Genomic DNA, 26,620 nt, shown 5'->3' with positions numbered 1-26,620 from the left:
TCAGAATTAATTTCCCCTCGTCATCTAGGGGTGGCAACACTACAGAAGGAACAACTTGATGACCCAACACCTTCTTGGGGCGCGATACATGGAATACATTATGTACTCTTCTATCCGCCAGTAGCTCTAGCTCGTAAGCCATCTCACCTACTCACCTGATAATTCTAAAGGGACCATAGTGGCGTGGTGTAAGCTTCTCTGCACCACTCTTCCTGAGAGTGGACTGATGATAGGGTTGTAGCATCAGATACACCATATCCCCAACATCAAATGATCGCTCAGTCCTCTTCTAATCAGCATATTGCTTTTGTTGGTTCTGTGCTTTTGCAATATTCTCCTTGAGAGCCCTCATGATGTCCCGACTCTCCTACAACAAATCACCAGCACTAGGCACTCTACTGTCACTCAACAGTAAATCCAAAAAACTAGGTGCCTCATATCCATACAATGCCAAGAATGGTGTCATCTGTACCGACATATGGAAAGTGGTGTTATAACAATACTCGCATAGGTAAATCCACTTTACCCAAGCCTTCTACTGCTCGGCAATATAATTTCTGAGGTACCCTTCCACCCATTTGTTTACTATCTCTGTTTGCGGGTGGTAGCTAGTGCTCGGAGTGAGTTTGGTTCCACACAATCTGAATAGCTCCTGCCAGAAGTGGCTCATGAACTGACTATCTCTGTCACTGACAATACTCCAAGGTAAACCATGTAATCTGAATACCTCACGAAAAAACAACTCTGCCACTGTGTAGCTGTGTATGTAGCTGCTATCGGGAAAAAGTGTGCATATTTGGTAAGTTGATCAACAGCTACATAAATACAATCTCTACCTTGGGCTTTCGGAAAGCCCGTGATGAAGTCCATGGATATACATTCCCACTTCCTGTCAGGAATCGAAAGTGGCTGGAGTAACCCTGCAGGGTATGTGTGCTCCTGTTTATTTTGTTGGCATATAGGGCACTCTCTAACATATCGGAGAACATCTGCTTTGAGCCCTTTCCATGTGAAGTGCTCGCATATCTGTCTATAGGTTTTAAAATAACCCGAATGACCAGCCATAGGCATATCATGAAAAGTTCTCAATACTGTATTCTTTACTTCCGATCCTGGGGTCAGATAAACCCTCCCTTTGTAAATGATAAGATCATTCACATGGGAATACCTGCTGTCTTGTATGGGCCCATCAACAATGCCAGAAGCCCATGAATCCTTTGCATACCCTGCAACTATCAAGTGTTTCCAATCCTCTGAAATATTTGTCATTATACTCAAGTAAGGTCTACGAGACAATGCATCAGCTACCACATTTTGAGTTCCTTTGACATAAGCAATGTCAAAAACATATAACTGTAACTTGCTTACCCATTTTTGTTGCCTATCATTCAAGTCTCGTTGTCCAAGGAAATGTCATAAGTTGTTATGATCAATTTTGATGCAAAACTTGCTGCCAATGAGATACCATCTGAATGTGATATCCCCACATTGTGAAATAATAATTTATATCTTAATTATTTAATTATGAGTTCATTGATATGAATGAACCGGTCATGCCATCCTATAATATAAGTATAACAATTAAATTACTATTAAATTATTAATTAATAAATAACTTAATAATTATTTGAATATGAAATAAATTTAACAATAAAACTAATTATTTATTTATATTTATTAATAAATATTATTATTAATATTAATTATATTAATTAATGAGTAAAGAAACCTGGTTAATATACTCCTTCAGACCGACAACAAAAGAATTGGTCTAATCAATGAACGAAGAGTTTTTATTAATATCGATTAAGAATATGGCATCAATAGTTATGTTTAATCTTGATTGATGGTTATTGAATCGGTTTAGTAAACAAAGGATATTACTATCACAACCTCTGGGTTATAAAGAGACACAACAATCTGACAAGTTGTGATTTGAAGAAAGACGATTCCATTATGCAAGGTTAGGAATTATTATCAAGAAGCCAGATGAAGAATAACAACCACTTTGTCTTTTTAGAAGTCAAAGCATTGATTAATATAGGGAAGGATTAAAAGTGCGATTCATTAAAGAGTACGATTATCAAATATTCAATTCACATAAGCAGCGAATACAGTATTAGAAGATGTTTTGTCAAGACAGCAACTACGTAAGATTCAAGTTAAAGTATACGGCGACTTTGTGATAAGTTAAAAATATGTTAAGATGCGACTTGTTCTTGAGTCATGATCATTGGTGAAAGGAGATGACTTTTTGGAAGATATAAGATCGTATTGGTAAAACTGAGGAGAAGTGTGGGGGGAAGTTGAGGGGAATAAGGAAGATAGTAAAGGGAAAGAAAGAGACCGAACTAAGATCAGATCAGAACTGTTATTCATTTACAGGCAACAGCATCCCTGTTCTTGGTGGTATGCATGGGGGTGTGCTTAATATGCATGTTGAATATATGAAGCCCGATAATGTTTTTATACAGAATTTAATAATAATACCATAGACTGCAATATAATATACAGTTTTCATCAGAATAATAATACGGTGAAGTGCTTAATAATAATAATATTACCATTGACTGCAAGATGTATTATAATACATAATTTTATAACAGTGGCAGACCAGATCTGACATGTGTCAGATATGTCTGCTCTTACCAGCCACTATATATATATAATTAATGTTTTTTTAGTAGTGGTAGTATTAATGAAAGGTAATTAGGAAATCCATTAATAATTGGTATTATAATATATTATATATATATATAAAGAAATCTTGATCAGAAAATAATAATATTAAATAAAAATCAGAAAGAACTCTTAGAAATAGTCAATAAGAGGAATAACGAAATTAATTGTCTAATAAGGAAAATACATAAGTACTTGTTAATAACTAATAAATTGAAGAATATCAATGATTGGCTTTCATGTTTAGTCTCTCAATCAAATTTAGTATATTGAAATAGATTAAATATATTAAGCAGGTAGGGGACATTACACTGAACTTGGCCAATGCGTGCAATATGGCCAGCATTTCCTTGTAATAAACACTGAAACTACGCTCTGGTCCTCTGAGCTTCCTGCTCTCGAACACAATAGGGTGCTTATCCTACATAAGCACTGCTCCAATTCCCTCACCGGATGCATCACATTGAAGCTCAAATGGCTTATTAAAATCTGGTAAAGCTAGGACTGGGCATGATGTCATTATCTATTTGAATTTATCGAAGCACTATTGTGCCTTAGAAGTCCATATAATGCACCCTTCATCAAATTTGTCAAGGGTGTTGCATGCCGAGAATACCCATTAACAAATCTACAGTAGAAGCCACATAACCCAAGAAACCCTCTCAACTGTGTCAAGTTCTCTGGAGTAGACCACTCAATAATGGCACAAATCTTTTCAAGATCCATACATACACCCTCTGCACTGATAATGTGACCCAAATACAACAATTTTGTCATACCCAAGTCACATTTTGATTCCTTAGCATACAATGACTCCCTATCCAGAATGTCCAACAGTGTGTCCAAGTGTGCCAAGTGCTCATCCCACGATTTACTATATACTAAGATATCATCAAAGAAGACCAATACATACCGCCTCGACTGTGCCTGAAATACCCTGCTCATTGTGGACTAAAAGGTAGCAGGCGCATTGGTTAGCCCAAATGGCATAACCACAAACTCGAAGTGCCCACAGTGACATCTGAATGCAGTCTTCTCTATATCCTGCTCTCCAACCCTGAACTGGCGATAGCCTCATCTCAAATCAATCTTTGAGAAGTAACAGGCACCATGAAGCTCATCGATCAGTTCATCAATCTGTGGGATAGGGTATCTATTTTTGATGGTCTTCTTATTCAGGACCCTGTAATCAATGCGCATACGCAAGGTACCATCTTTGCTATTGAGAAGTAACAGGCATCATGAAGCTCATCGATCAGTTCATCAATTCTGGGATAGGGTATCTATTTTTTATGGTCTTCTTATTCAAGACACTGTAATCAATCAACATACGCAAGGTACCATCTTTGCTAATACAACTGATGAGGCAAATGGTGACTTACTCGGCCTAATGTGTCCCATAGGGAGCAACTCCTTAATTGTTTTTTCTATCTCGTCTTTCAATCGCTTTGGGTGTCGGTAAGGAGTAATCATCACGGATTTTGCACCTCTATAATGTGCTCAATGCCCCTATCTGGAGGTCTACCAGGTGAAATGTCATTGAATACTTTCCCGTGCTTAACTCTCAACTCCTATATATCTGGATGATATTTCGATTTTTGTTGTCCCTCCTGTGATGGCATCAATCTACACTCTACTGCCCACTCGGCCATATCATGTTGCATGAGTCTCTCCATCCTTCTAAAAGATATCATCCTGAAACTATTGTCTCGGATGGACTTTAACACACGAGTTCTACCATCTATTGTGAATCTCATCTCCATCTCTCGAAGGTTGAGAGTAAAGATCCCTATGTCATGAAGCCATCTCATCCCCAAAACTACATTTGTATCTCCCATAGTCACAACATAGAAATCTGCCTTGAACTCATAATTATTGATGCGTAGAGGGAGTCCAAAAATCATCCTATCACACTTAAGTGTGTAACCATCTGCTACCCTCACCCTTATGCCTTCAAATTCTTCAGTCTGTATCCCACATCTCTCAACCAATCTGGCATCTATGAAATTGTGTGTGGCTCTTGTATCCAACAAAGTGATAACCTTTTGTCCAGCCAACACTCCACGCATCATGAAAGAGCCCTCCTGTTGAACACTAGTGAGACGTGCCTCCTTAAGTTTAACATCCCCTTCATGTGCATCCATTTTTTCCGATTTTTCAAGCTCATATTCACCCTTTTTTGTATCGGATTCCTCTTGATCAGTTTGTTGGTCAAAATTTTCAGATTGAGAATCCTCATAGAAAGCCCACATGGTACGGTTTGTCTTGCCCTTTGGCCTCAAAGGACAATCATGGTTAGCATTGTACGGACCCTTGCAGTAGAAGGACAACTTTTTCCTTTGTAAATCATTAAGAGTGTCTCTGTCAAATGGAGTTGTTGATTTCCCTTTTGATCTCCCTTAAAATCTGATTTGCCTTGCTTCTTAGGGAAGAACTTGCTGTCCCTAGATGAAGAAGAGCCTTTAGATGTGAACTTACTTTGTGGTGTTGCAAGTTCCATGCTCCTAGCCTTCTTCATGGCTTCTTGCAGTGATGGTGGGTCAAAAGCCTTAACCCAACCTCTCAAGGGTTCTTGAAGACCTTCAATGAACAACACAATCAATCTCTGCTCAAAGATATTGGTAACCATGACAGATAATCACTGAAAATCTCCAATGTAGCTCCCAACCTGCTTAAGCTAAGCAAGCTCTCTAAAATATAAATAGTATGTGTAGCGAAAGAAGTCCAAATGACGCCGAACGAAAGCCAAACTGAAGCAAATTGAGTCCTAGATGAAGATGCCAACTGAAGAAGACCCTCTATCCACACTCATTAGCCTACAAGGGTAAAAATAATAGGCTAATCTACCTTGTTGACTAATGTCAACTAGAAGGGGACATCTCACTGTATCATATTGCACTGAGGTACTTTGGATGAAGCAAAATTTAAAAGATATGAAGGTTGAGTATAATCATCCCATTTCTATTTTTTGTGATATATGAGTGCTATCAATATTTCAAAAAATCTAGTTTTGCACTCTAGGACTAAGCGTATTCCTATTAAGTATCATTTTTTGAGAGAGCAAGTTACTGATCAGCAAGTCAAATTGGAATATGTGTCTTCTAAAGAACAGATTGCAGATGTGTTTACTAAGCCACTACCAAAGGAAACTACTAAGTTCTTGAGGCAGAAGCTAGGGAGTGATTTCACTTCCTCATTGATTTGCAGATTAGATTCAGGGGAGAGTTTCTTGTCATATTTTATGGCACATTTTCAGTTATGTAATTTGATTTCCAGTCATTGATGTCAAAGGGGGACTAATAAGACAGGAGGAGCTTCATGTTGATTCAGTTTGTTTCAGCTGTGTTTCCTGTTTCTGATTTCCTGTTTCAGATTGGTTGTCATCAATGACATAAGGAGGAGATTGTTGGAAGATAGGTTTGTTATTGATGTCCACCTGGCAAAATCTGATGTTGCCTGCACTGTTCTGATGTCTTTCCTTGATCAGATTTGTCCTTCTCTGTCTTGTTCAATTGTTTGGATCTGTTTTTGTTTGAATATGGATGTTACTCAATTCTGTTAGATCTGCTTCGTCGGGACAGTTAGTTTTTGTCAGTACTGTTACACATTCTGTTTCAGACTTTTCAGGACTGTTACATATTTTGTTTGCAGAGTTAGGTGTATATGATTGATGCTCAGCTTTGGTAGTTCAATTATGAGTTCGAAGGAACAGACTAGTGCAGTTTATCTTTAACAAATTTTCTCTAACATTGGCTTATCTGATGTGTAAGGCTCTCTCTTTGGTGATAGCAAGTTGTTGGTTGCAGAACTGTCGATGCAGTATTATAGAAATGCACGGCATTTTTCTTTTATAATGCCATGTCAAAAACAAACTAAAAAACCGGTTCTGTGTATCATAGCTAATCTTTTTCACGGGTGAAAAGGTCCCTTTTTTTCAGAGAAAGATGGTGGTGCATTTTGAACTGTTATGACAGTGATTGAAGATGTGGAGATATAGTCATATTGTTTTTTATGTTTCCGGAGTTCGTAATTTTACCTTTGGCCATCTTTTTGTATGATACAACTCCTCGTAGATATTTGAAAGCGTATGCAGCCAAAAATAGTGTGATCTTCTGATTCGATATGGGTGAATCGATGATGTGGCTGTGCGTGAATTTTTAAAAAAATGTTTCGAAGTATTTGGCAGATATATCTTCAGCAGTTCGTTTTTTTTTGAGAGGCATGCATTTGAGAGTGTGATTGTGAAATCACTTTTTAGCATGAAGAAAAGATGTGGGCAGAGTTCGTGTTGATGTCAAAGAATGTTTATGTTCAGCAGTATATTGATTTATTTATTTTTTTTAAATGTGTTATTTGGTGATGTACGTGGAGGATAGTCTCTATACTGGAAAATGATTCTATCATTGTTTTGTAGAGGTTGGTATACGTGTATTTTCAGTTCAGAAAAGAGAAGTTTTCTGTTTGTATTTGAAGAATTTCTCAACCTAAGGATGGATTTTGTGTTGCCCGTAATAAGTTAGTTATTATCTGAAAGGTGCTCTCAAGTGTTAAAATATGTTGATATTGGTCTGGACTGAAGACATTACTATATTACAAGTGATTGAAGAAGCCTGTGGGTGGAAGAGAGTTTGTGGCATACTGCATTAAGGATTTGTAGGAAGTTTACAGAGTCAGATTAAATACATCTATTGTGATGTGAAGTTTTGAAAATCCACGTTTGTCTCACCATTAGAGGTTGAAGTCTCTGTATTAATTTCTGAGTTGGAACTTTTTGTGAGGTTGGTGCCTCAGTTGTCTAGAGTTGGTGCTCTATGTGTGAGTTAGCTCACTATTATAACAGGGTTGGTGCCCATTTTTGCTTATGATAACTATTTTGTGCTGTGGTCTTTTACCCGAGAGGGTTTTCCATGTGATAAATTCTGTGTTATCTTTGTGGTTGTTTGTTCAGCTTTCTTATTTGGTAGACTCCATTAAAAGTTCTTAAAATACTAAATCACCCCGTCGCCCCCTCCCGCACCCCCTCCCCCTCAGTATTTTTGGCTTTGTTTTCAAATATCTACATGGTGATTCCTGATAGTAGCCAAGAAATGGTGAAACATTATGGGAATTAAATCATTCAATCCCAATTGTTAACATTATGTTTCCCAACCTAAGCCTTGCAAATGTTACAAGTATGGTAACTCTCCTAGTAAAATGAGAACCTTATATATTATCCAATACTGGAAACTATTCACCAACAACAGGAATACCTCTCACTTTGTCATCTTGATGTGGAGCTTTAGGAGTTGCAATTCTTTGGATTTTTCTTAAATAAGTAGTAACCAATCTCACCTTAACAACTTATGCTTAACCAAATAAAACAATATAGGAACTATAGCTTTCCTGAGAAGGTGACTAATCCATCATGCGCAAACAATCCTCTGATTCCTTCAGTGTGTGGAGTAGAACACCCTTTGATTGAGGTAAAAATTCAGATTTGTGCCCTATATTGAAAAGATTTTTGACCAACACATCAACTCTTACTGATGCCATGGATAACAATCTTAAATCAATTTCCCCATAAGCTCAAACCACCAAAAATCTGATACACACTACTGCAACACAACCCCCAACACCACAGGCTGGCATGTTCTTCTGCTCTGATACCACTATAAGATAACACCTCCATTTCTACCCATTTTTTTTTGCACTCTTCACCAGGGACAATTTGTCATCTAGTTTGCATGAGTGCAATATTGCAATTTTTTGTCTATCTTTGCTGGTTTCTATTGTTTTCCAAATAACATCCATATTGATTGATGCTCATTCATAAAATAAATAAGGATGCAATCAATGATTGTTGCCTCTGCTGCTATGACCAACTTGTTTTCAGAGCTCAAAGTTTACAAGTTATTATTAAGAAATGAACCTGCAATGCTGGCAGCTACTTTGTATGGAGTGACAACAAAAAACACAAATAAAAATCCTCAGCGACAGAGTAATGGAACTCTTAAAACATCAAAAGTAAATGCCACAATTCCCAATCTGTTTTCTGTGGCAGCTTTTCAGATGGTCTGACAGCAGAATTCAGGTAGTATTATTTTATTTATTTTGTCTTCTTGTGGGATGCACTGACCTCCATATTGACAAGGTTGCGTTGGCATTTTCTAAGCCTTAAAGTATACAAACAAATTCAATCCTCGAGACCTTAACTTCCCTTGTGCTATACAGCAGTTTTGGTGCTGCTATAAGATGCCACGTCAATCTGGAAGAATTCTTTAAAAATATCCTCAATGACCACCTTGAGCTTATGCATTGGTTTTTTGTGAAGCATTATAGGCTACAATGGATTTGGCCCAAAAGCTTTAAGTCTTCAACAAAGACTTGACATCTTTTGAAAGCCACGTAAGATCTGGACGCTGCTTCTGGGCTCAAATAAAAACCATCAACTTTGTCTCAACTCCTTAAGAGTATGAAAAAAATACAGCTTTCCCTGGATGTTGGGAACAAAATGTACAGATTCCTTTGAGGATGGTGCTAAATGGTACAATTGGGTCTAAACTTCAGCTATTTAAATAATAATTAAAAGCCTTTTTTCCAAACACACACAACACTGCATATTCAAATCCAAACTCACTTGCACACGCAGCACAATATTTTCTGATTCTATGAAAATCAGTCAAACCTTCAACTCAAAATCCAATACCTGCAAGCTTGGCAAATCTAAGCAATGATAAAATCTTCAATTCTAAATCTTGTACACTTTCAGAATAAATGCAAATCTTGCCAAATCTCTTTTCGCCCCATCTGAGACTTTGAATCAGAGTTCCGAGTTCCGAGATTCTAAGTTGTAAAAGGCATCTCATTTCATTCTATTGAAAAAATAGGAGTAGAAGAGTGAGTTGTGAGGAAAAAGAAAAGAGCTTAGTAGGGCAACCAGCAAGGAGGAGGAGTAAAATTTCTTCAACAAATCACATTAGGGCAGTGTAATACTTGCATTTGGTGCATCAAAAGCTTGTTAGAGAGGATTGGAAAGAGGTTGCATTTCATTTCAACCTTTTTATAAGAGGTAAGAACGATTTTTTTTTGTTTTTTTTGGTGTTTTATAAGCAACATTTACATTGTTTTTTTTTTTTTTAACATTTGTAATATGTATTCATTTCTTTCAAAGAAATCAGCGAACGCTACCATGTAGATTTTTTTTTTTCTCAGAACTTAAAGAAATCAGCAAACCCTACAATGTACTTTTTTTTTTCATTGTAGGGTTTGCTGATTTTTTTATGTTTTGAAATGAAAAAAACAATCTACATGGTAGGTTTGCTGACTTCTTTGAAAAAAAATGAATACAAATTCTATTACATTGATTTTTGTTTCAAAATCAAAACATTGCTATTACATTTTTTTTTTTGTATTAATTTATAATTTAACAATGCACAAATATTCATTTTTTTGTAATTGTGTTTTATTCCAGCAACCTTCAACTTTTGAAAACAATGTCTAGTTCCACTCCTCGTAGAACAATCCCGTGTAGAAAAGATCCAGCTTGGAAATATATTGAACCTTTTCCCGAGCAAAAAAGAGGAGAGGCAAAATGTAAATTTTGCAAAACAATCTTTCATGGAGGCATAAATAGATTGAAATACCACCTTACCGGCACACGTGGCCATGATGCAAAGCCTTGCACACTAGCACGTCCTGAGGCTATTCGTGAGTGCCAAGTGCAATTAGAGACATTTGGGGCTCAAAAAGAAATAAAGAAGAGGCAAAGGGAGGAGTTGGCTAGCATTGGTTGTGTTGGAGAGGCTTCTTTCATGCCTCCATATCATCTTAGTGCGAGTGCTATTGCTACTGCTATTGCTACTGCTACTGCTTCTGTTGCTGGTAGTGTCAATGGTAGTGGGAGTGCAAGCATTGGTCCTAGAATTCATAAATCTAGGATGGATTCAATGGTAGTCCTAGTTTTTATTTGATTGTTTTAAGTTTTTAAGTTTTAATATTTTTAGTTTGTTTTGTCTAATATTATACTTATCTTATTTAATTTATTTGTTATAGGTCTCTTTATTGGCAGAGCATGGTTGTTGCCATCGCTATTTGTGGGGCGGGTTTCAAAGCCCCTTCTAATTCTGAGTTATGTGGCCAAATTTTGATAGAAATGATGGCTGATTAAAAGCCACATTAGAGGATTAGCGAGAGATATGGAAGAAGGGGGGTTGCACCATCATGATCGATGGTTACACTGATAGGAGAAATTGAATGCTCCTAAATTTTCTTGTTTCTACTGCAGGTGATTGAATAGCTTTAATTTTATTTAATGATTCATATTTTATTTTTGATTTACAATTTAATGAATATCATTGATAACTGATTTTGCTTTGTTTTCAAATTTCGGGTGGCACCATGTTCCTTAAGTCCATTGATGCTTCCGCACATTCAAAAAATGCCACTTACCTACGTGAGGTTATAGAGGAGGTCATATATGAAGTGGGTGAGGAGAATGTAGTACAAGTGGTGACCGATAATGCAGCAAATTATGTTGCTGCAGGTAAACTTTTGATGGAGAGGCACCCATCTATATTTTGGTCTCCATGTGCCACCCGTTGCATTGACCTCATGTTGGAGGACATTGGAAAGATTTCGTTGATCAGGACATGTGTAGAAAAGGCAAAAAAATATTTGCAAATTTGTATACAATCATGCATGGGTCCTTAACTTAATGAGGCAATACATGAGGTAATAGAATATTAAAATATGTTAATTTTAGTATTAATGCTCATTCAGTGTACATTCTATTTTAGAAAGATCGTCTTCGATCTTCTCAGCAGTTTCTTTTTAGAAACTTGCTATTCTTGTAAATAGCTTGTATTATTTATGAGCGTTTTGCTCATTCTGATTATTCAATCAATTCTTTGAAATCCATTGCGTGTTTTCGCACTGTTTTATGGTATCAGAGCTACAGGAGGAATTTTTTTCGGAAATTTTTTAATCCTAATTTCAAATTAGTGGAAATTTTCGAAATTATTCTTTTCAAAAACTTTTCAAAGTTTTTTTTCGGCTTCTAGGCGGAATCGTTGGTTTTTTTTTTGGCGTCGTGTTTTAACGCGACCTGTGTTCGCGCAGGGCCGTAGTTTTTTGGCGTTCCGTCTGCAACCTTCGTCCCTGGTGGTGTCCGCGGCTCTGTGCAAACCCAGGGCTCGTTTCTGCTCTCGGTGTCGCGACCTCCGCCTGCAACGCCACCCGCGCCTGTTTCCGTGACCTGTTCGGCGACCAGCAAACCCGCGCGCTCCGTGATCTGTTCGCGTCGCGATCTGAACACGTCTGCAGGCTTCGGCTTCGTCATCTCCAGCGGCGCCACCTGCAACTCGCCATTTTTCTGCGTCATTTTCTGTCTGCAAATAATGGCGCCGACCTCTGCAAACTTCGATTGAAGTTCTTACCTCCAGTTTTTATCGAAGTCCAGTTTTTCTTGCAGATTCGTGGTGGGTTTTTCAAACTCTCATCTGGGTTGTTGTCCATTTTTTCTGGGTGCCTCGATTTTCGTGCCTCGATTTTCGAGCCCGCGAATCCAGATTCTGACAGGAGAATCCTTCTGGGTTTTTTGCACACTTTTCTGGGCTGTTGTTTTTTTCTGGGTCAGCCAGGAATTTTTCTTGGGAAATGTGCAAATGGCTTCTCTCACCAATCTGATGTTAGAAGGCAGTCAACGCTTTAATGGTCACAACTACAACATCTGGAAACAGCGTATGTTGACCATTTTTGAATATAGGCGTCTTGACCAGCTTGTTTTGGGCAAAGAACTCAGTCCTGGTACACCTGGTGCAGATCAAGATAAATTTGATGAACGCAATCGGGAGGCAGTCATGCTTCTCAAACTCTCAGTAACTGATGATCAGTTACCGCAGATTCCTTCCGGCAAGACAGCTTCTGACATCTGGAAGCATCTGAAGGAATTGCATGAGACATCCGACAAGAGCCAAGCATTCTTTCTGAAGAATCAGTTGTTCTCCATTATGATGGACGAACGTATGTCCTTACAGGAGCACCTCACGAGGATTAAGGACATTCGCGATCAACTCGAAGCTATTGGTCGGACTATGGAGGAAGAAGACATGGTTGTAATCACTTTAAAAAGTCTTCCGAAATCGTATGAACACTTCATTGAAACCCTCAATATTACTTCCACTAATGTTGATCTGAAGTTTTCAGAACTGTGCACCAAACTTCTACAGCAGGATCGCTGGAAACAGCAATTTGGTAGTAGTACTACAGCAGCCTCCTCGGAAAATGCCTTCACAGCTCAATCCTTTCAGAAGGATAAAGGCAAATTTCAGTCCTCTCAGTCTTCTCAACAGAAAGGCTCTTCTCAGACACAAGATGGAGCTAAGAAGAAAAATGTGCAGTGCAATTACTGTCACAAGTACGGCCATATGAAGAAAGATTGCCGTCAGAGGCTCGCTTCTGAACAAAAGAAGCAGGGAGGGTCACACCAGAAGGCGCATGTTGCGGAACATTCCGAGCAGAAGGAGTCTGCCTTTTATGCTTTTATGGCTAAGAGGTCTTCAGATCATGCCAGGTCTTCTGCTTGGTACATCGATTCTGGTGCATCACGTCACTTTTCTCATCGGCGTGACTGGTTTACAGACTTCTCACCTTTCAGTGATTCCGTTGTATTTGGCGGAGGTGAGGAGTATACAGTTGTTGGCAGAGGCACTGTTCAGATACAGTCTGGTGGCAGGACTCTTCTTTTTCTGAATGTGTATTATGTTCCTGGAATGGAACTTAATCTGCTCTCTGTCAGCCAGATTATGAGGAATTCTCCTCAACTAGATGTAGTGTTCAGTGCTCACAAGTGCTCCATCATTGATCGGGAGACTCGTCTTACTGTTGCTGTTGGTCTAGAGGATCATGGCCTATATAGGCTCCTTGACACTGGTGATTCTCCTGAAGTGGCTCTGGCAGCTCGTGTTTCTCCTCTTAGCACTTTGTGGCATCAGAGATATGGACATCTCAACATTCAGTATCTCTCTCAGCTGTCTCGGGAGGGACTTGTTTCAGGGTTACCTGATATTCAGACTCAGCATCTTGGAGTATGCGGCGCCTGTCAAGCTGGCAAACAGCATCGGACTTCATTCCCACATGGAAAGTCTTGGCGCGCATCTAAGGTACTTCAATTACTTCATGCTGATATTTGTGGTCCTATGAATACATCTTCTGTTACTGGTTGCAAATATTTTTTGCTTATTGTAGATGATTTTAGTAGAAAGATGTGGGTGTACTTTCTTAAACATAAATCAGATGTATTTAGTATCTTTCAGAAGTTTAAGTCCTTTGTTGAAAAAGAGTCTGGACAAAGTATCATTACTCTTAGGACAGATAACGGGGGGGAATTTTGTTCTTCTGCATTCTCCAACTTCTGTGATACCCATGGCATCAAACGCCAGTTGACTACACCCTACACTCCTCAGCAAAACAGTGTTGTCGAGCGTCGCAATCGTACGGTTGTTGAGATGGCTCGTTCTATGTTACAACACAGGAGTGTTCCGAATAAGTATTGGGCTGAAGCAGTATTTACTGCTGTCTACCTTCTTAACCGCTCTCCTACTCAGGCTGTTAAGGGGAAGACTCCAGAAGAGGTTTGGTCTGGTCGGAAGCCTCAGATCAGCCACCTGAAGGTTTTTGGCTCTGTTGCCTATGTTTGGATTCCAGATGCTAAGCGCTCCAAGTTGGATTCCAAAAGTCAGAAACTCATGATGACAGGATACAGTGATCACCATAAGGCCTACAGACTGATAGATATAGACACTGAACGTCTTATCTTCAGTCGTGATGTTGTATTTGATGAAGACAGAGGATTCTTTCAGTCCCCTTCTTCTGAGCAGAATTCTGAGGATCAGCCTCACAGTGTTCTTATTCCATTAGGTTCGCCTGATGGGAGGGATGATGCAGAATCTATTTTCGATGATGCACTACCTGAGTTCCCTCCGGAAAATAATCCTCCTCTTGCTGCTCCTGTTCCTGATCCTGAGCCTCCTCCAGATGTTAGCACTTCTACTCTCCGGCCTAAATGGTGGGCCAAGACCATTGGTGATCTCAGGGATACTGAGCTCATTGAGGGTAGAACCTCCCGTAATAAGAGCAAACAGCAGCATACAGTCAATTTTGCTCTCATGGCTAACATACACAGTGTTTTTGAACCTCAGACATATTCAGAGGCTAAAGGTATACCTGAGTGGGAACAGGCTATGGAAGCTGAGTTCCAGAGTCTTCAGAAGAATCACACTTGGGCCCTTTCTGATCTTCCTTCAGGGAAGAAGCCCATTAGCTGCAAATGGGTGTACAAAGTAAAATACAAAGTTGATGGAACCCTAGACAAGTATAAGGCTCGTCTTGTTGCTCGTGGGTTCTCACAGAAAGAAGGCATTCACTACGAGGAAACTTTTGCTCCTACAGCCAAAATGAGTACCATACGGCTCGTTCTTGCCTTGGCAGCCTAGTTCAGTTGGAAAGTCCATCAGATGGACGTCAAGAGTGCCTTTTTGAATGGTGACTTACAGGAAGAAGTCTACATGACGCAACCCCCAGGATTCAAGGTTGCTGGTCAAGAACAGAAGGTCTGTAGACTAGTCAAAGCACTCTATGGTCTGAAACAAGCTCCTCGAGCTTGGTACATGAAAATTGATAAGTATCTAACAGATCATGGCTTTCAGCGGAGTCCATCTGATGCAAACCTGTATATCAAGTATACTAGTAATGATATTCTGTTTGTGGTTGTCTATGTGGATGACTTAATCATTACTGGCAGTTCAGCACATTTGATCACTGGGATCAAACAGGATTTGTGCCACACTTTTGATATGACAAATTTGGGACTTCTACATTACTGCTTAGGAGTTGAAGTCTGGCAGACTGAGACCAGTATCTTTCTCTCTCAGTCCAAGTATGCCAGAAGTCTTGTGGACAGGTTCAGAATGCAGGATTGCAAACCTGCCTCTACTCCTATGGAACCCGGGCTCAAACTTTCAGCTCAGTCATCCTCACCAGTTGTGGATGAATCTTTGTTCAGGCAACTAGTGGGCAGCCTCATCTATCTTACTGCTACTAGACCTGACATCAGTTTTGCAGTGAGCTACATTTCACGCTTCATGACAGCTCCCAAGGCTGATCATTGGTTAGCAGCGAAGCGTGTGCTGCGTTATGTGAGTGGCACTTCTGATTATGGACTTCTGTACACTCGGAGTTCTGATCCTATACTCAGTGGTTACACAGATTCTGACTGGGCAGGTTCGGTTGATGACCGTAAGTCTACAGCAGGGTATGTGTTTAGTTTGGGATCTGGTGCTGTCACATGGACTAGTAAGAAGCAGCAGGCAGTGGCTCTCTCCTCGACAGAAGCAGAGTATCGGGGAGCAGTTAAGGCATCTTGTGAGGCGGTTTGGCTTCGGCGAATGCTTGCGGATATGCATGTCTCCCAGGCAGGTCCTACTCCCTTGTTCTGTGATAATCAGGGAGTGCTCAAACTCGCCAAGAATCCAGTCTTCCATGAAAGAACCAAGCATGTGGAAACGCATTGTCACTATATTCGACAGCTGGTTGAAGACGGATCCATCCAGTTGCTATATGTTCCTACCTCGGAGCAGCCAGCAGACATATTCACCAAGCCCCTTGGTCCTGATAAATTTGTAAAATTCAGGGGGTCTATAGGTGTAGTTAATAGATTGAGCATTAAGGGAGGGTAATAGAATATTAAAATATGTTAATTTTAGTATTAATGCTCATTCAGTGTACATTCTATTTTAGAAAGATCGTCTTCGATCTTCTCAGCAGTTTCTTTTTAGAAACTTGCTATTCTTGTAAATAGCTTGTATTATTTATGAGCGTTTTGCTCATTCTGATTATTCAATCAATTCTTTGAAATCCATTGCGTGTTTTCGCACTGTTTTATGAGGCAGAAGGAGTTGGCTCGTCCTAAAATCACTAGATTTGCCACCAACTTCATCACACTGCAATCCTTGATTCAGAGTAAGGCATCTTTGAGACGTATGTTTGTTGTTGAGGAGTGGACTTCCTCATCCTATGCTACGAGTGTTGCAAGGGTTGATGTTGCAGATTGCATTTTTGATGAGCCAAGCTTTTGGACCCCTTGTGCTGAGATTGTGAAGGTAAAAATTTTAATCATTCTACATTATGTTTTAACTTTTAACTTTTAATTTTTATTCGTATTTTTCTTTTATTTTCTTATTTTCATTCACAATTTCACACTTACATTAACTGATATTAGATAATGTTTCACAATATTTGCAGTTCATTGAGCCCTTAATAGTTCTCCTATGTGTTGCTAATGGGGAGAAGCCTGCAATGGGCTACATATATGAGGGCATGGATGGGGCCAAGGAGGGCATCATATCTGCCTATGAAGGGGATGAGAGTAAGTATTGCCCCATTTGGGATATCATTGATAGGAGATGGCAAGTCCAGCTTCACAAGCCCCTTCATGCAGGTGCTTATTACCTCAATCCAACATACCATTTCCACCCTGATTTCAAGGTAGACGAGGAGGTTCTTAGTGGGCTCTACTCAATGAAAGAGCGAATGTCGCCTGGTCACAGCAGTAGTATAATCCAAGAGCTAGAGGCCTTTTCTAATACAAAAGGGGAGGTTTTCTTTCGTCATCTTTGCAAAGAAAATCGGACAAAAATGCAGCCATGTAAAATATATATTTTAAGAAATTAAGAGCATAATTTTAATTATACATTATTCAATTTATTATTAATTATTAAATGAGGCTGATTTTTTTTTTTTTTCTCATCTCAGATAGGTGGTGGCAAATGTTTGGTCATAAAACACCAAATCTTCAGCAAATAGCCATTCGTCTTTTGAGCCAACCATGCAGTGCTTCCGGTTGTGAGTGCAATTGGAGTATGTTTGAGCACATACACTCCAAGAGGCGCAATAGACTATCTGTGGAGAGGTTGAATGATCTAGTCTTTCTTTATTACAACCTCTGTAACAGGTTATGGACCATGACACCACCCCGAACACGCTAGAGGAGGTTGATCCAAAATCTGAGTGGATCAGTGAGGCTACAGATCCTATCTTTAGTGATGAGGACTTAGATTGGATCGACCAGGTAGATAGAGAGGCTGAGGCTGTAGCCATGGCAAAGGAGAAGGTTACAGCACGAGCAGAGCCAGACATAGCTAATGTTGGTGAGGGTAGAATGGAGTCATGGGCAGAGAGTATGGTTGTTGAAGCATCTAGGACCTACCTTAAACGCCTTCATAGGAAGGACTCAAGCTCATCTGAGCCATAGACTTGTAGTTGTTTTATTTTTGATATATGTGTGGAACATTTGATGTCATGGATTTCATATTCCATGAATTTTGTAATATTTTTACATTTGACACTATTTATATATCTATGTTTGCTATTTCCTTCAACTACAATTTGCGTTTATACTAATGTGATCAATGTATACTTATGTATGTGATCAAATTAGCTTCTATTTCATGATGTTATTGTGTATTTAAGGTTTGTTTAATAAAGGGTGCATAAAACAAGTTTTAAATCCTTGAAAATCTCTAAATTTCTTGGGTTTTTCACTTTGTCGAGTCTTGGCCGATCCGAGTCCAAAGTCCCGAGTCGAGTCACCCTTGCCGAGTCCACGCCGAGTCTGAGTCTCGTTTCTATGCTTTGAATAAAATCTCACCACATTAACTAGGGAGAATCTTTCACCACATGCCTAATCTTCTCCAAGAGGGTTTCCATCCTCAAGAAGGCTAAGACAAACCAAGTTCAATCCCAAGAACCCAAAGGGTTTCAACTTTCACCAAAGAGAAAAACAAATAATCTTACATAATGCCACAAGAGCTCACAAAACCCTTTTTATAAACTTTCTGAGAACTTCCTACAAAATATAATATAAAATCACTTTATAGTCACTTTATCAAGAATCCAACATTTAGAACTTTTAATTCACTCATTCCAACGACCTATAATACTAAGGTGCTATTTAAATTATTTTTAATAAATTCAAGCAACCTTAGTAAAATAATTAGATTAATAGCTCAATATCACACCCAAGTTGCAAAAACTGTCTAACAGCATTGGATTGGAATCTGACTGCACTTGAATGATATCGACAATGAATAATGGAAATCAGGCCCAATCGGGTGACTTACTATAAATAGACACCCTCTCCAAGACATTTGGAGAGGCCACCGAAAACTGGAATTCACTTTGGAAAGTGGCATAAGTGTGCTCAAGACTAACTAAGCTTGCTCGCAACATTACATAACCTCTTTGACAAGGCTGACACTCACTGAGAAGGTCAGAGCTAACTGCAAAGCTGAAGTTACATTACATATTAAAATGGAAAATCCAAAACAAGGATTGATTGAATAGTGATATTTGAGTCAACACTCATGGCTAAATCTTAACAAATCTTTTGCACAAACTCGTCATGTCCTTAATATTAGTAAACCTCAAATGGGCTTCCAATTAAATTCTTTCCAGATTTGGATATTTCAAATATTTGAAATAACAAGGCAAATAGTTGTAATTTGCTAATTTGTACCTGCAACCAGTTTGTCTTACTGCAATTAGGGCCACTGCACAAAAAATATCATAGAATGCATGGTAGCCAATTAAATTTTCAATATTTCACTATTCCAATATATAATTTTGTTAAGTTATTGAGATCCATAATAAATAAATACTTCTTAAATTCCATATGACATTGACATGGGGAAAGCATTGTAGGTTTATTCCAAAGAAAAATAAAAACTCTATTCTATACAGAAAATTATCATGCCTTCTTTGCCTGTTGAACTGTATCAGGAGGAGGAACAGCCAAATAGCGCGGAAGTTTTTCCTGGAACCAGAGATGCTGACGAATTTCTGGAATAGTCATCCTTTTCATAGGATCTACAACAAGCATCCTTGGGATCAAATCCCTTGCTCCAGATGACAAATGGCTTGGTAGTGTGTAAATTCCACCCTGATGTATAAAGAAAATGATTAGACTGACTAAAGGGAAATCCTACATTTTGCTGCTTTAAATGCAACAGAAAATACTTGTGCTTCTTGTACCTTAATCTTCTTGAAGAGATTTGGAATATTCTCATCATCAAAAGGCAAACTGCCGCAAAGAAGTGCATACAAGATAACTCCACAGCTCCATACATCCACCTCAGGCCCTGCATATAGCTTACCTGAGATAACCTGTCACAATTTTGTAAAAGCATAAGTATCAGATATTCAATACTTCAAAGGCATGATGAGGGCATAATATGCTATTTCAAAACATAAGGATTGGTTCCATTTAGCACTGCATCAGAATGAATTAGCTACAGATGTAAGGAGAAAAAAGGGAAAGCACCATACCTCAGGTGCAGCATAATTTGGGCTTCCACAGCTTGTCTTAAGAAAATGTCCATCACGCATAACATTGCTAAGACCAAAATCTGCAATCTTAACATTGCATTTCGAATCTAGCAACAAGTTCTCTGGCTTAAGATCACGATGGACTACCATGTTTCTGTGGCAATATTCAACACCTGATATAATCTGGCTTTCAAAAATGACTATATTAGAAACTTGTAATGTTTAAGCCTATTGTTATGCCATCAGAAAAAAACTTGAAGTGGAATCGGAAAAGAAAAGTAATCAATTCTCAGAAAATAAGTCAAAACCAACATAAAATAAAGCATTAGAAGAAAATGTGCAAAGCATCTCTATGGTATGTCAGGCTTTCCAAAAAGATTACCTCAGAAAATTGCAACGTTTCAACCTATTGTTAAGTAAATGGAAAGGAACTTGGAGTGGAATCAGTGCAGAAAAGAAAGCAAAATATTCAAAACCAACATATATTAAAGCATAAGAAGACAATGTGTAAAACATCTCTATGGTAACCAAGCTTGGCCACCCACTTTGAAAACCAGATCATTACATTGCTGACCGTGTTATTATGTTACACCTTGTGCATTCACTAAGACAGTATATTTTCATTAGAATTATGTGTATTGGCATTTTATTTGGCAGGCATGTTTATCCATGTTGTGGTTGGACATTTTGATGGATACATTGAGAACTCAAGCGGGTGAGGCAATTATTAAAATGTGATATTCTCTCAGTTGGATTTATTTAATCAATTTAACATCTGCAACATTTAACACATTTCAATTATCAGTCACTTGTACCATATTGACAAAAATGCATCTGGTTTAGGCACAGATCAAATGATCCATAAAAAATTCATGTTTCAAGGAGGTAGGTGAATGAGTTGACCAACTTGAGGCAGCTCTATATTATCAATTTTGGAAATGCAAGGACATTGTATCTGGAATCCATGCAGAAAATAGTTTTCGATCACTAGGCACATGGTACATTTCACAAAAACTGAAATTTGGTTAAATATGTTTTGACAGGTTGACTTGGCATGATAGTTTGGTACAATGTGTAGGTATGTGTCGTGCGTATTGCACCACATCCCCTATCCCGGACATGGGACCCCCGTTGTTGCCCTTCTGCTTGCCCGAATGAGAGAGAACCCCTCCATTATCACCAAGGACGTCCCACGAAAAGAAAGAGCTCAGCAAAATGAGGTCTTTGCGCCGATAGCCTCTGCAAACGCCCTTTAAAAGCTGAAGTAAATCCTGAATTCGCTGGGTGAAGGGCTGAAAGAAAGCAAAATCGCACACTTCCATGGCAAAAGCCGAGTTTGTTTTAAAATCGCTAAGTTTGCACAGTTCTATATTCAGCAAGAAAGAAAGCTAAGGCAAATTCGCGCATTTGTTGCAAAAATTGCAAAAGCAAAGTTGAGCGATTTCTTCTTAAAACCCGAAGTTCCCACAAAGCCCGAGCCATAAGAGGTCCGCCATTCAACTAGAAATCACTCATTTTAACTTGAAAGGCCGAGTTTCAGACAACAAGGGAGGGAGTTTCGATTGTTTGCAGATCGGCGGCGTTGGAAGAAGCTAAGGTGACAACCTGAAATGAAAATTGGAGTCATGATCGCGATCAAGGCCAGTAAGCAAATATGCAGGAGCGCAAGAACAAAGCGACAATCACGGAGATACGCACCATCAACAGACGACAAGTTGGAGCCCCAACAAAACTGAAGACAAAAGTAAACTCACAATGCTACAAGTGTATACATTCTCCGAAATACACACTTAGAATTGATTCCAAAAAATCAGTTTGCAAAACTGAATTATTTTAATGTAAATATCTACCTGTGGGCCCCATTCAATGCAATTAAAACAGAGGGGTACACAGGTCAGTTATGCCTCATCTACCTGATTGACCAAATTGATGACAAATAGTGGTCGGTAGCTGGGAAAGTGGTTGAAGAGGGCAGTTGGGAGTTATGGTAGTTAGTGAGCATGGGTTAAAGCTGCCATGCTTCTAGAAGGCAGATTGCAGCCTTTGGATACAATCAATCCTGGCCTTTGATTCAAATTGTAAACTCTATAAAAGGCCGAGGCCTTTCTCTTGTAAAGGATTAGAATTTTTAGACAGTTGGATGGTAGAAAGTTGGATTTTAGTAGTTTAAATTAGTTAGATTTTTAGTAGTTAGAATTAGTTAGATGGGTTTCAGCAGTTTGCAGATTAGAAGTAGAATAGAACTGTTGTGGGAAACTATTGTAATGACAGTTAAAATCAATATATGAGCATTGAAATCTAGTGTTTGTTATTTTGGTTTTCTTCTATTTGCATGGTTTCCTTTCAGCTGGTTAGAAATAGAGTTTAATGGTTTTAATGGCAAAATGTGCGGGGTATTTTATGCATTTCTCGTTCATACCATTGGGAACCTGCTGATTGTAGGTCACCGTGTATGGTTAGTCTGAACCCAAAACTGTGCTTAGTTCAACAGTAGGTATTCATCTTAGGCTGCGCCAGAATTGGGTGTCGAAATTGTTGTCCTCATTATTGAATTTTCAAAAATGTGACAAACCCAACAAATTTTTGCTTCAAATGTGTCATTTTTGTCTCCAAGGCACGTTTTACGATGTGCAAAACTCACATTTGTTAGTGTCAAATCATTGGGGGGTGTCTTTGCCATCATTGTCCAAATTTTAGTGAGTTTTGCTTCTTTTTTTCCTAGCTTTTTGCGCAATTTCGGGTTTCAGAGCAATCATTGCAGGTGGGAAATTTTCCTTTGATTGCAAGCTTTATTTTTCTCTTGTTTTAGTGTTGTAGGGAAATTTTAAAACAATTACAAGTGCACTTTATTTAAAACTTGTCCCTTGTAACTTACTTTTTATTTCCCCTTTGCTTTTTATGTCTCTTAAGTCATTGTAGGAACTTTTTGGACAAATTGCGAGTGAATTTAAAATAATAAGTTTAAAAAGAACTTGTAAATTCTCTTACAAGTTCCTACTTAAATGATTTTAAGTTGTAATAGGGATTTTATTTCCCTATTACAAGTTTTTATGTGTTGCTTTTAGTTGTAATAGGGATTTTATTTCCCTATTACAAATCTTTTTGAGTTTTTTAAGTCTTTTATGTTTTATTTTTACTTGTAATGGGAATTTTATTTCTCTATTACAGATTTTTAAGTTTTTATTTCTTTTAAGTTGTGTTTTTTTTAATACTTGTAATGGGGCTTTTATTTCCCTATTACAAGTTGTTTTGCTCTTTCCTTTTGTCATTTCTTCCCTAAAACCCGAATTTGCCCAAGGAAGAGAAAAGTGAAAGATTTAAAACTTGTAGAAGAGATTTTAAAACCCGATTACATGTCTTTTGCAAAGCATTTTAAACTTGTAGTTTCCTGCCAAGAACCCGACCTGAGTTTTTCTCCAAGTAGTTTGTTTTTGAAGAGTTTGAATCCATTTCTTTTGCTTTGAATCTGGATTTGATGGTGCCAAGTGTTGAGGGAAAGAGACGTGGGAGATCTTGCTTCCATTTTTTATGGTTTTCTTGCCACGTTTTTGCCCTTTCTTAGGCGTTTTGAAACAGCAAGTCGTGGCCCATTTTGCCACGTTTTTGGCACCCTATCAATCCGTATTTACAGCATTAATAGAGTCATTTTAGGTTTCCTTGCTTCCATACGTGGTTTGTTGGGCGTATTGATCCGATTTCCTTCCTCTTTGGATGTCGGTTTTGAAAGAGGAGGTTGAATCAAAATCCGTTTTTCCCTGCCAAGGGTTTTCAGCATGTCTATTTATGGAGCATTTCAATTCTTCCCAAGCTCATTTGTTTTGGTCTAGGGCCTTTGACCAAGCAAGGATTCGGGTTTCTAAGTGATCTTCCCAAATGGATAAGTTCTTTGAATGCAATTTATAAATTTGAATGATTTTCCACTCTTTCAAATTTTTCCCATTCATTTGATTTTGGGTTTTACAAATCAGATTGCAAACAAGAGTTTTTCCCATTTTCGAAGTTTGCCATTACCGATTGGTATCATCGTTTCCATTTTCCCCTCATGTCAAAACCCCATTTCATCCATTCATTTCACCTTCATTCATTTTTCCGACTTAAAGTCTACTTGCAGTCGGAATTTTAAAACCCGATTGCAGTTGTGTCTTCAATTGCACTCAGCCATCCAAAACCTGAATTGGTCCAAAATGCACTCAAAAACACTTGAAAATGAGTTTTAAAGGTCCAATTACAAGTGTAAACTTGTAGTTATCCATTACACATATGAAGTTGCATGTTTTTCCTCCGCAATTACAAGTCAATGCTCTTGTTTTTCCACACATGTAATGCAACTTCCCAAACCTGAAATTCACTTGTGAGCCCTATTTTTGCATCAATTTATCCCTTCCCATGTCAGTCTTGTTTGCACACATGACCTACCAAATCAGTAAATTAAGGCATGGGCCTTATTTTGCAAGCAGATTTCAAGATTGGAGGATGATACAAAGAAGAGATACAACAACAATTCATGGATGCAAATTATAGAATGCTTTCAAGACAAAGATAGGCTTCTTACTTCAGCCTTGCAAAAGACTTCCCTCCTGAAAAGCTAGTACTACCCCAAGCAAGAAGATAAGGCTGAAGTTCGTTGGCCAAGGACACAAAGATCATTAAGGATGCAAATTCCCGTTTCCAGTTCAAGATGTCTTCACCGCTCCTGAATACTTCAAGTTCTAGCACCCTGAAGCAGCATGAAGATCATCACAGACAAAGGATGATGTAGCTAGAGTCGTGTCTTCGAAAACACAGAATAATCTCAATTATGCATTTGTAATTTTGTTTTGACAAATTACATGTAATGTCAAATTTGTAATTGCAAGTGTCACTTTCACTTGCACTTTTGTAAAAATTTAATTACATGTAAGGCAACTACAAGTTGAATTAGATTAGGATTGTAGTTGGAAGAAGTCATGGTGGTTGAGATAATTTCTCAAGTTCGTTAGGATCCTCCCACCTTTTTCTCAAGGCTCCTCCTCCCACCTTTTTCTCAAGGCTCCTCTCCTATAAATACTTGAGGTAATTGATATCTTTTGTCAATACAACAAAATTCTGCCAATTTGTATGTGCACTCTAAGACTTTGAGCTGAGATGTAAATCAAATTGCTTTCAATAAAAGAGGCAAGTTGCGTTGAGACTTTGTGCCAATTCAAGATGTTATGTGACGACATTTTCTGGAGTTGATTGTGATTTTTGTTCTATTGTTCAAGAGAGATTTAAAATCAATCTTGCAAACTTTGAGCTGCTAATTGTATTTAGAGTTATATGTTTGGTTTTAAGATTTGGTCTTGCAGACTTTGAGTTGTTTATCATATTTGAAGCTAGTGTGGAAATCTCAAGCGGGAAGATAGCTTGTAGACTTTGTGTTGCTTCTATTTTTAAGACTTGTGCATGTAAGGTGAAGTGCATCATGTAGTTAGACTTTGAGCTGCTACAAACTGTGCTTGAGTACTAGAAAATCATCTACAAAGGTTGACAGGAGAATAGATAATTGAAAACTTTGAGCTTTCTTTCTATTTTCCTGTCCTGGGGAAGTGACGGAGGTCTTTGTGCCTTTATGGAAACTTTGCTTCCTTTTATGTTCCAAAAATCCTACAAAAAAGTCTCATTTCTATATTTGTTGTTATTTATTTCCAATTGCTATTACTTTTTTGTGAAGAGAAAAGAGTAGAGTTTTTCTTGAAAGAAAAAGAAATACTGTAGTCCCACCCATATTAGATCAGCTTAGTTTGTAGATAGGGTGAGCCTTCCCTAAATTAGGAGAGTATCATACTCACACACTGTGGCTGAAACCACAATTTTGCACATCCCCCAGGTGTACAAAATTTTCAACCAACAGAAATGAGTGTCTCCAGTATGAAAATCCTTCATCCCTTTGGAGTTTGCACTGTTCTTGTCGAGTTGTGAGGGTGTCTCTAGCGAAACAAGAATTAGTTTATGGAAATCTGTCTACCCGCCGCATTAACTGTTATCATCACTGTCCTTAGGTCTCCTAAACCCTTCCCTTTTGATTTTATTTTCCCAGTCTGAGGATCGCAGCATCGTTGGATACAGACCAACTTGTTGTAAACGTAAGCCCCCTTGTGTTACCAGCAAAACACATTAACCGCTGAGCTATCCCACAGTCTTGACCTGACATTTGGAACCTTGAGGTTGTCCCCTTTGATGATTTAAAACAGCATTAGGGATTCCTTACGCAAGAGAGGATAGGATACTCAACAAATTCTATTCTGTGTTGACCGGAAGGAGGTTATAATATAACTTTAGCCACGTCAACAGTATGGTGACAAGGCATTTAGAATGGCATGGATGCATTCTAAATAATATGAAGTTCATTAAACAAGAAAATATAAAGTCAAGGCTACTAAAATTTTAAAAAGGAATGGTGCAAATAGGATGAAAAAGTATGGGTGTGGACAAATTTGTCGAATTAAAGTATGACATCCAAGCAATGGAATAACAAACATGTGTCTACAGAAGATGGACCTGCAACATACAACAGTCAATGCCTATTCAGTCTAATGATCACAGATTTGTTCAAACCATAGTT

The 26,620-nt window shown here is 38.4% G+C and overlaps 1 protein-coding gene across 3 annotated transcripts in view; it reads right to left on the bottom strand.

Annotated features, from left to right (window-relative positions):
* LOC131858720 (SNF1-related protein kinase catalytic subunit alpha KIN10-like) overlaps positions 1–26,620 on the bottom strand; it is a 115,681-nt gene that overhangs the window by 25,009 nt on the left and 64,052 nt on the right. For all 3 annotated transcript variants that reach the window (XR_009359058.1, XM_059212097.1, XM_059212098.1), the window contains exons 4-6: positions 20,038–20,220; positions 19,744–19,875; positions 19,466–19,651 (exon numbers count right to left, since the gene is read on the bottom strand). Coding sequence is in view for 2 of the 3 variants with exons in the window: in XM_059212097.1 (XP_059068080.1) it covers positions 19,466–19,651; positions 19,744–19,875; positions 20,038–20,220 (501 nt within the window). In the remaining variant the exon portion in view is untranslated. The remainder of the gene's footprint in view (positions 1–19,465; positions 19,652–19,743; positions 19,876–20,037; positions 20,221–26,620) is intronic.

Source organism: Cryptomeria japonica, chromosome 10, assembly GCF_030272615.1.
Source record: "Cryptomeria japonica chromosome 10, Sugi_1.0, whole genome shotgun sequence".
In the NCBI taxonomy this organism is placed as follows: domain Eukaryota; kingdom Viridiplantae; phylum Streptophyta; class Pinopsida; order Cupressales; family Cupressaceae; genus Cryptomeria; species Cryptomeria japonica.
This window is presented reverse-complemented; position numbering and strand designations above follow the sequence as displayed.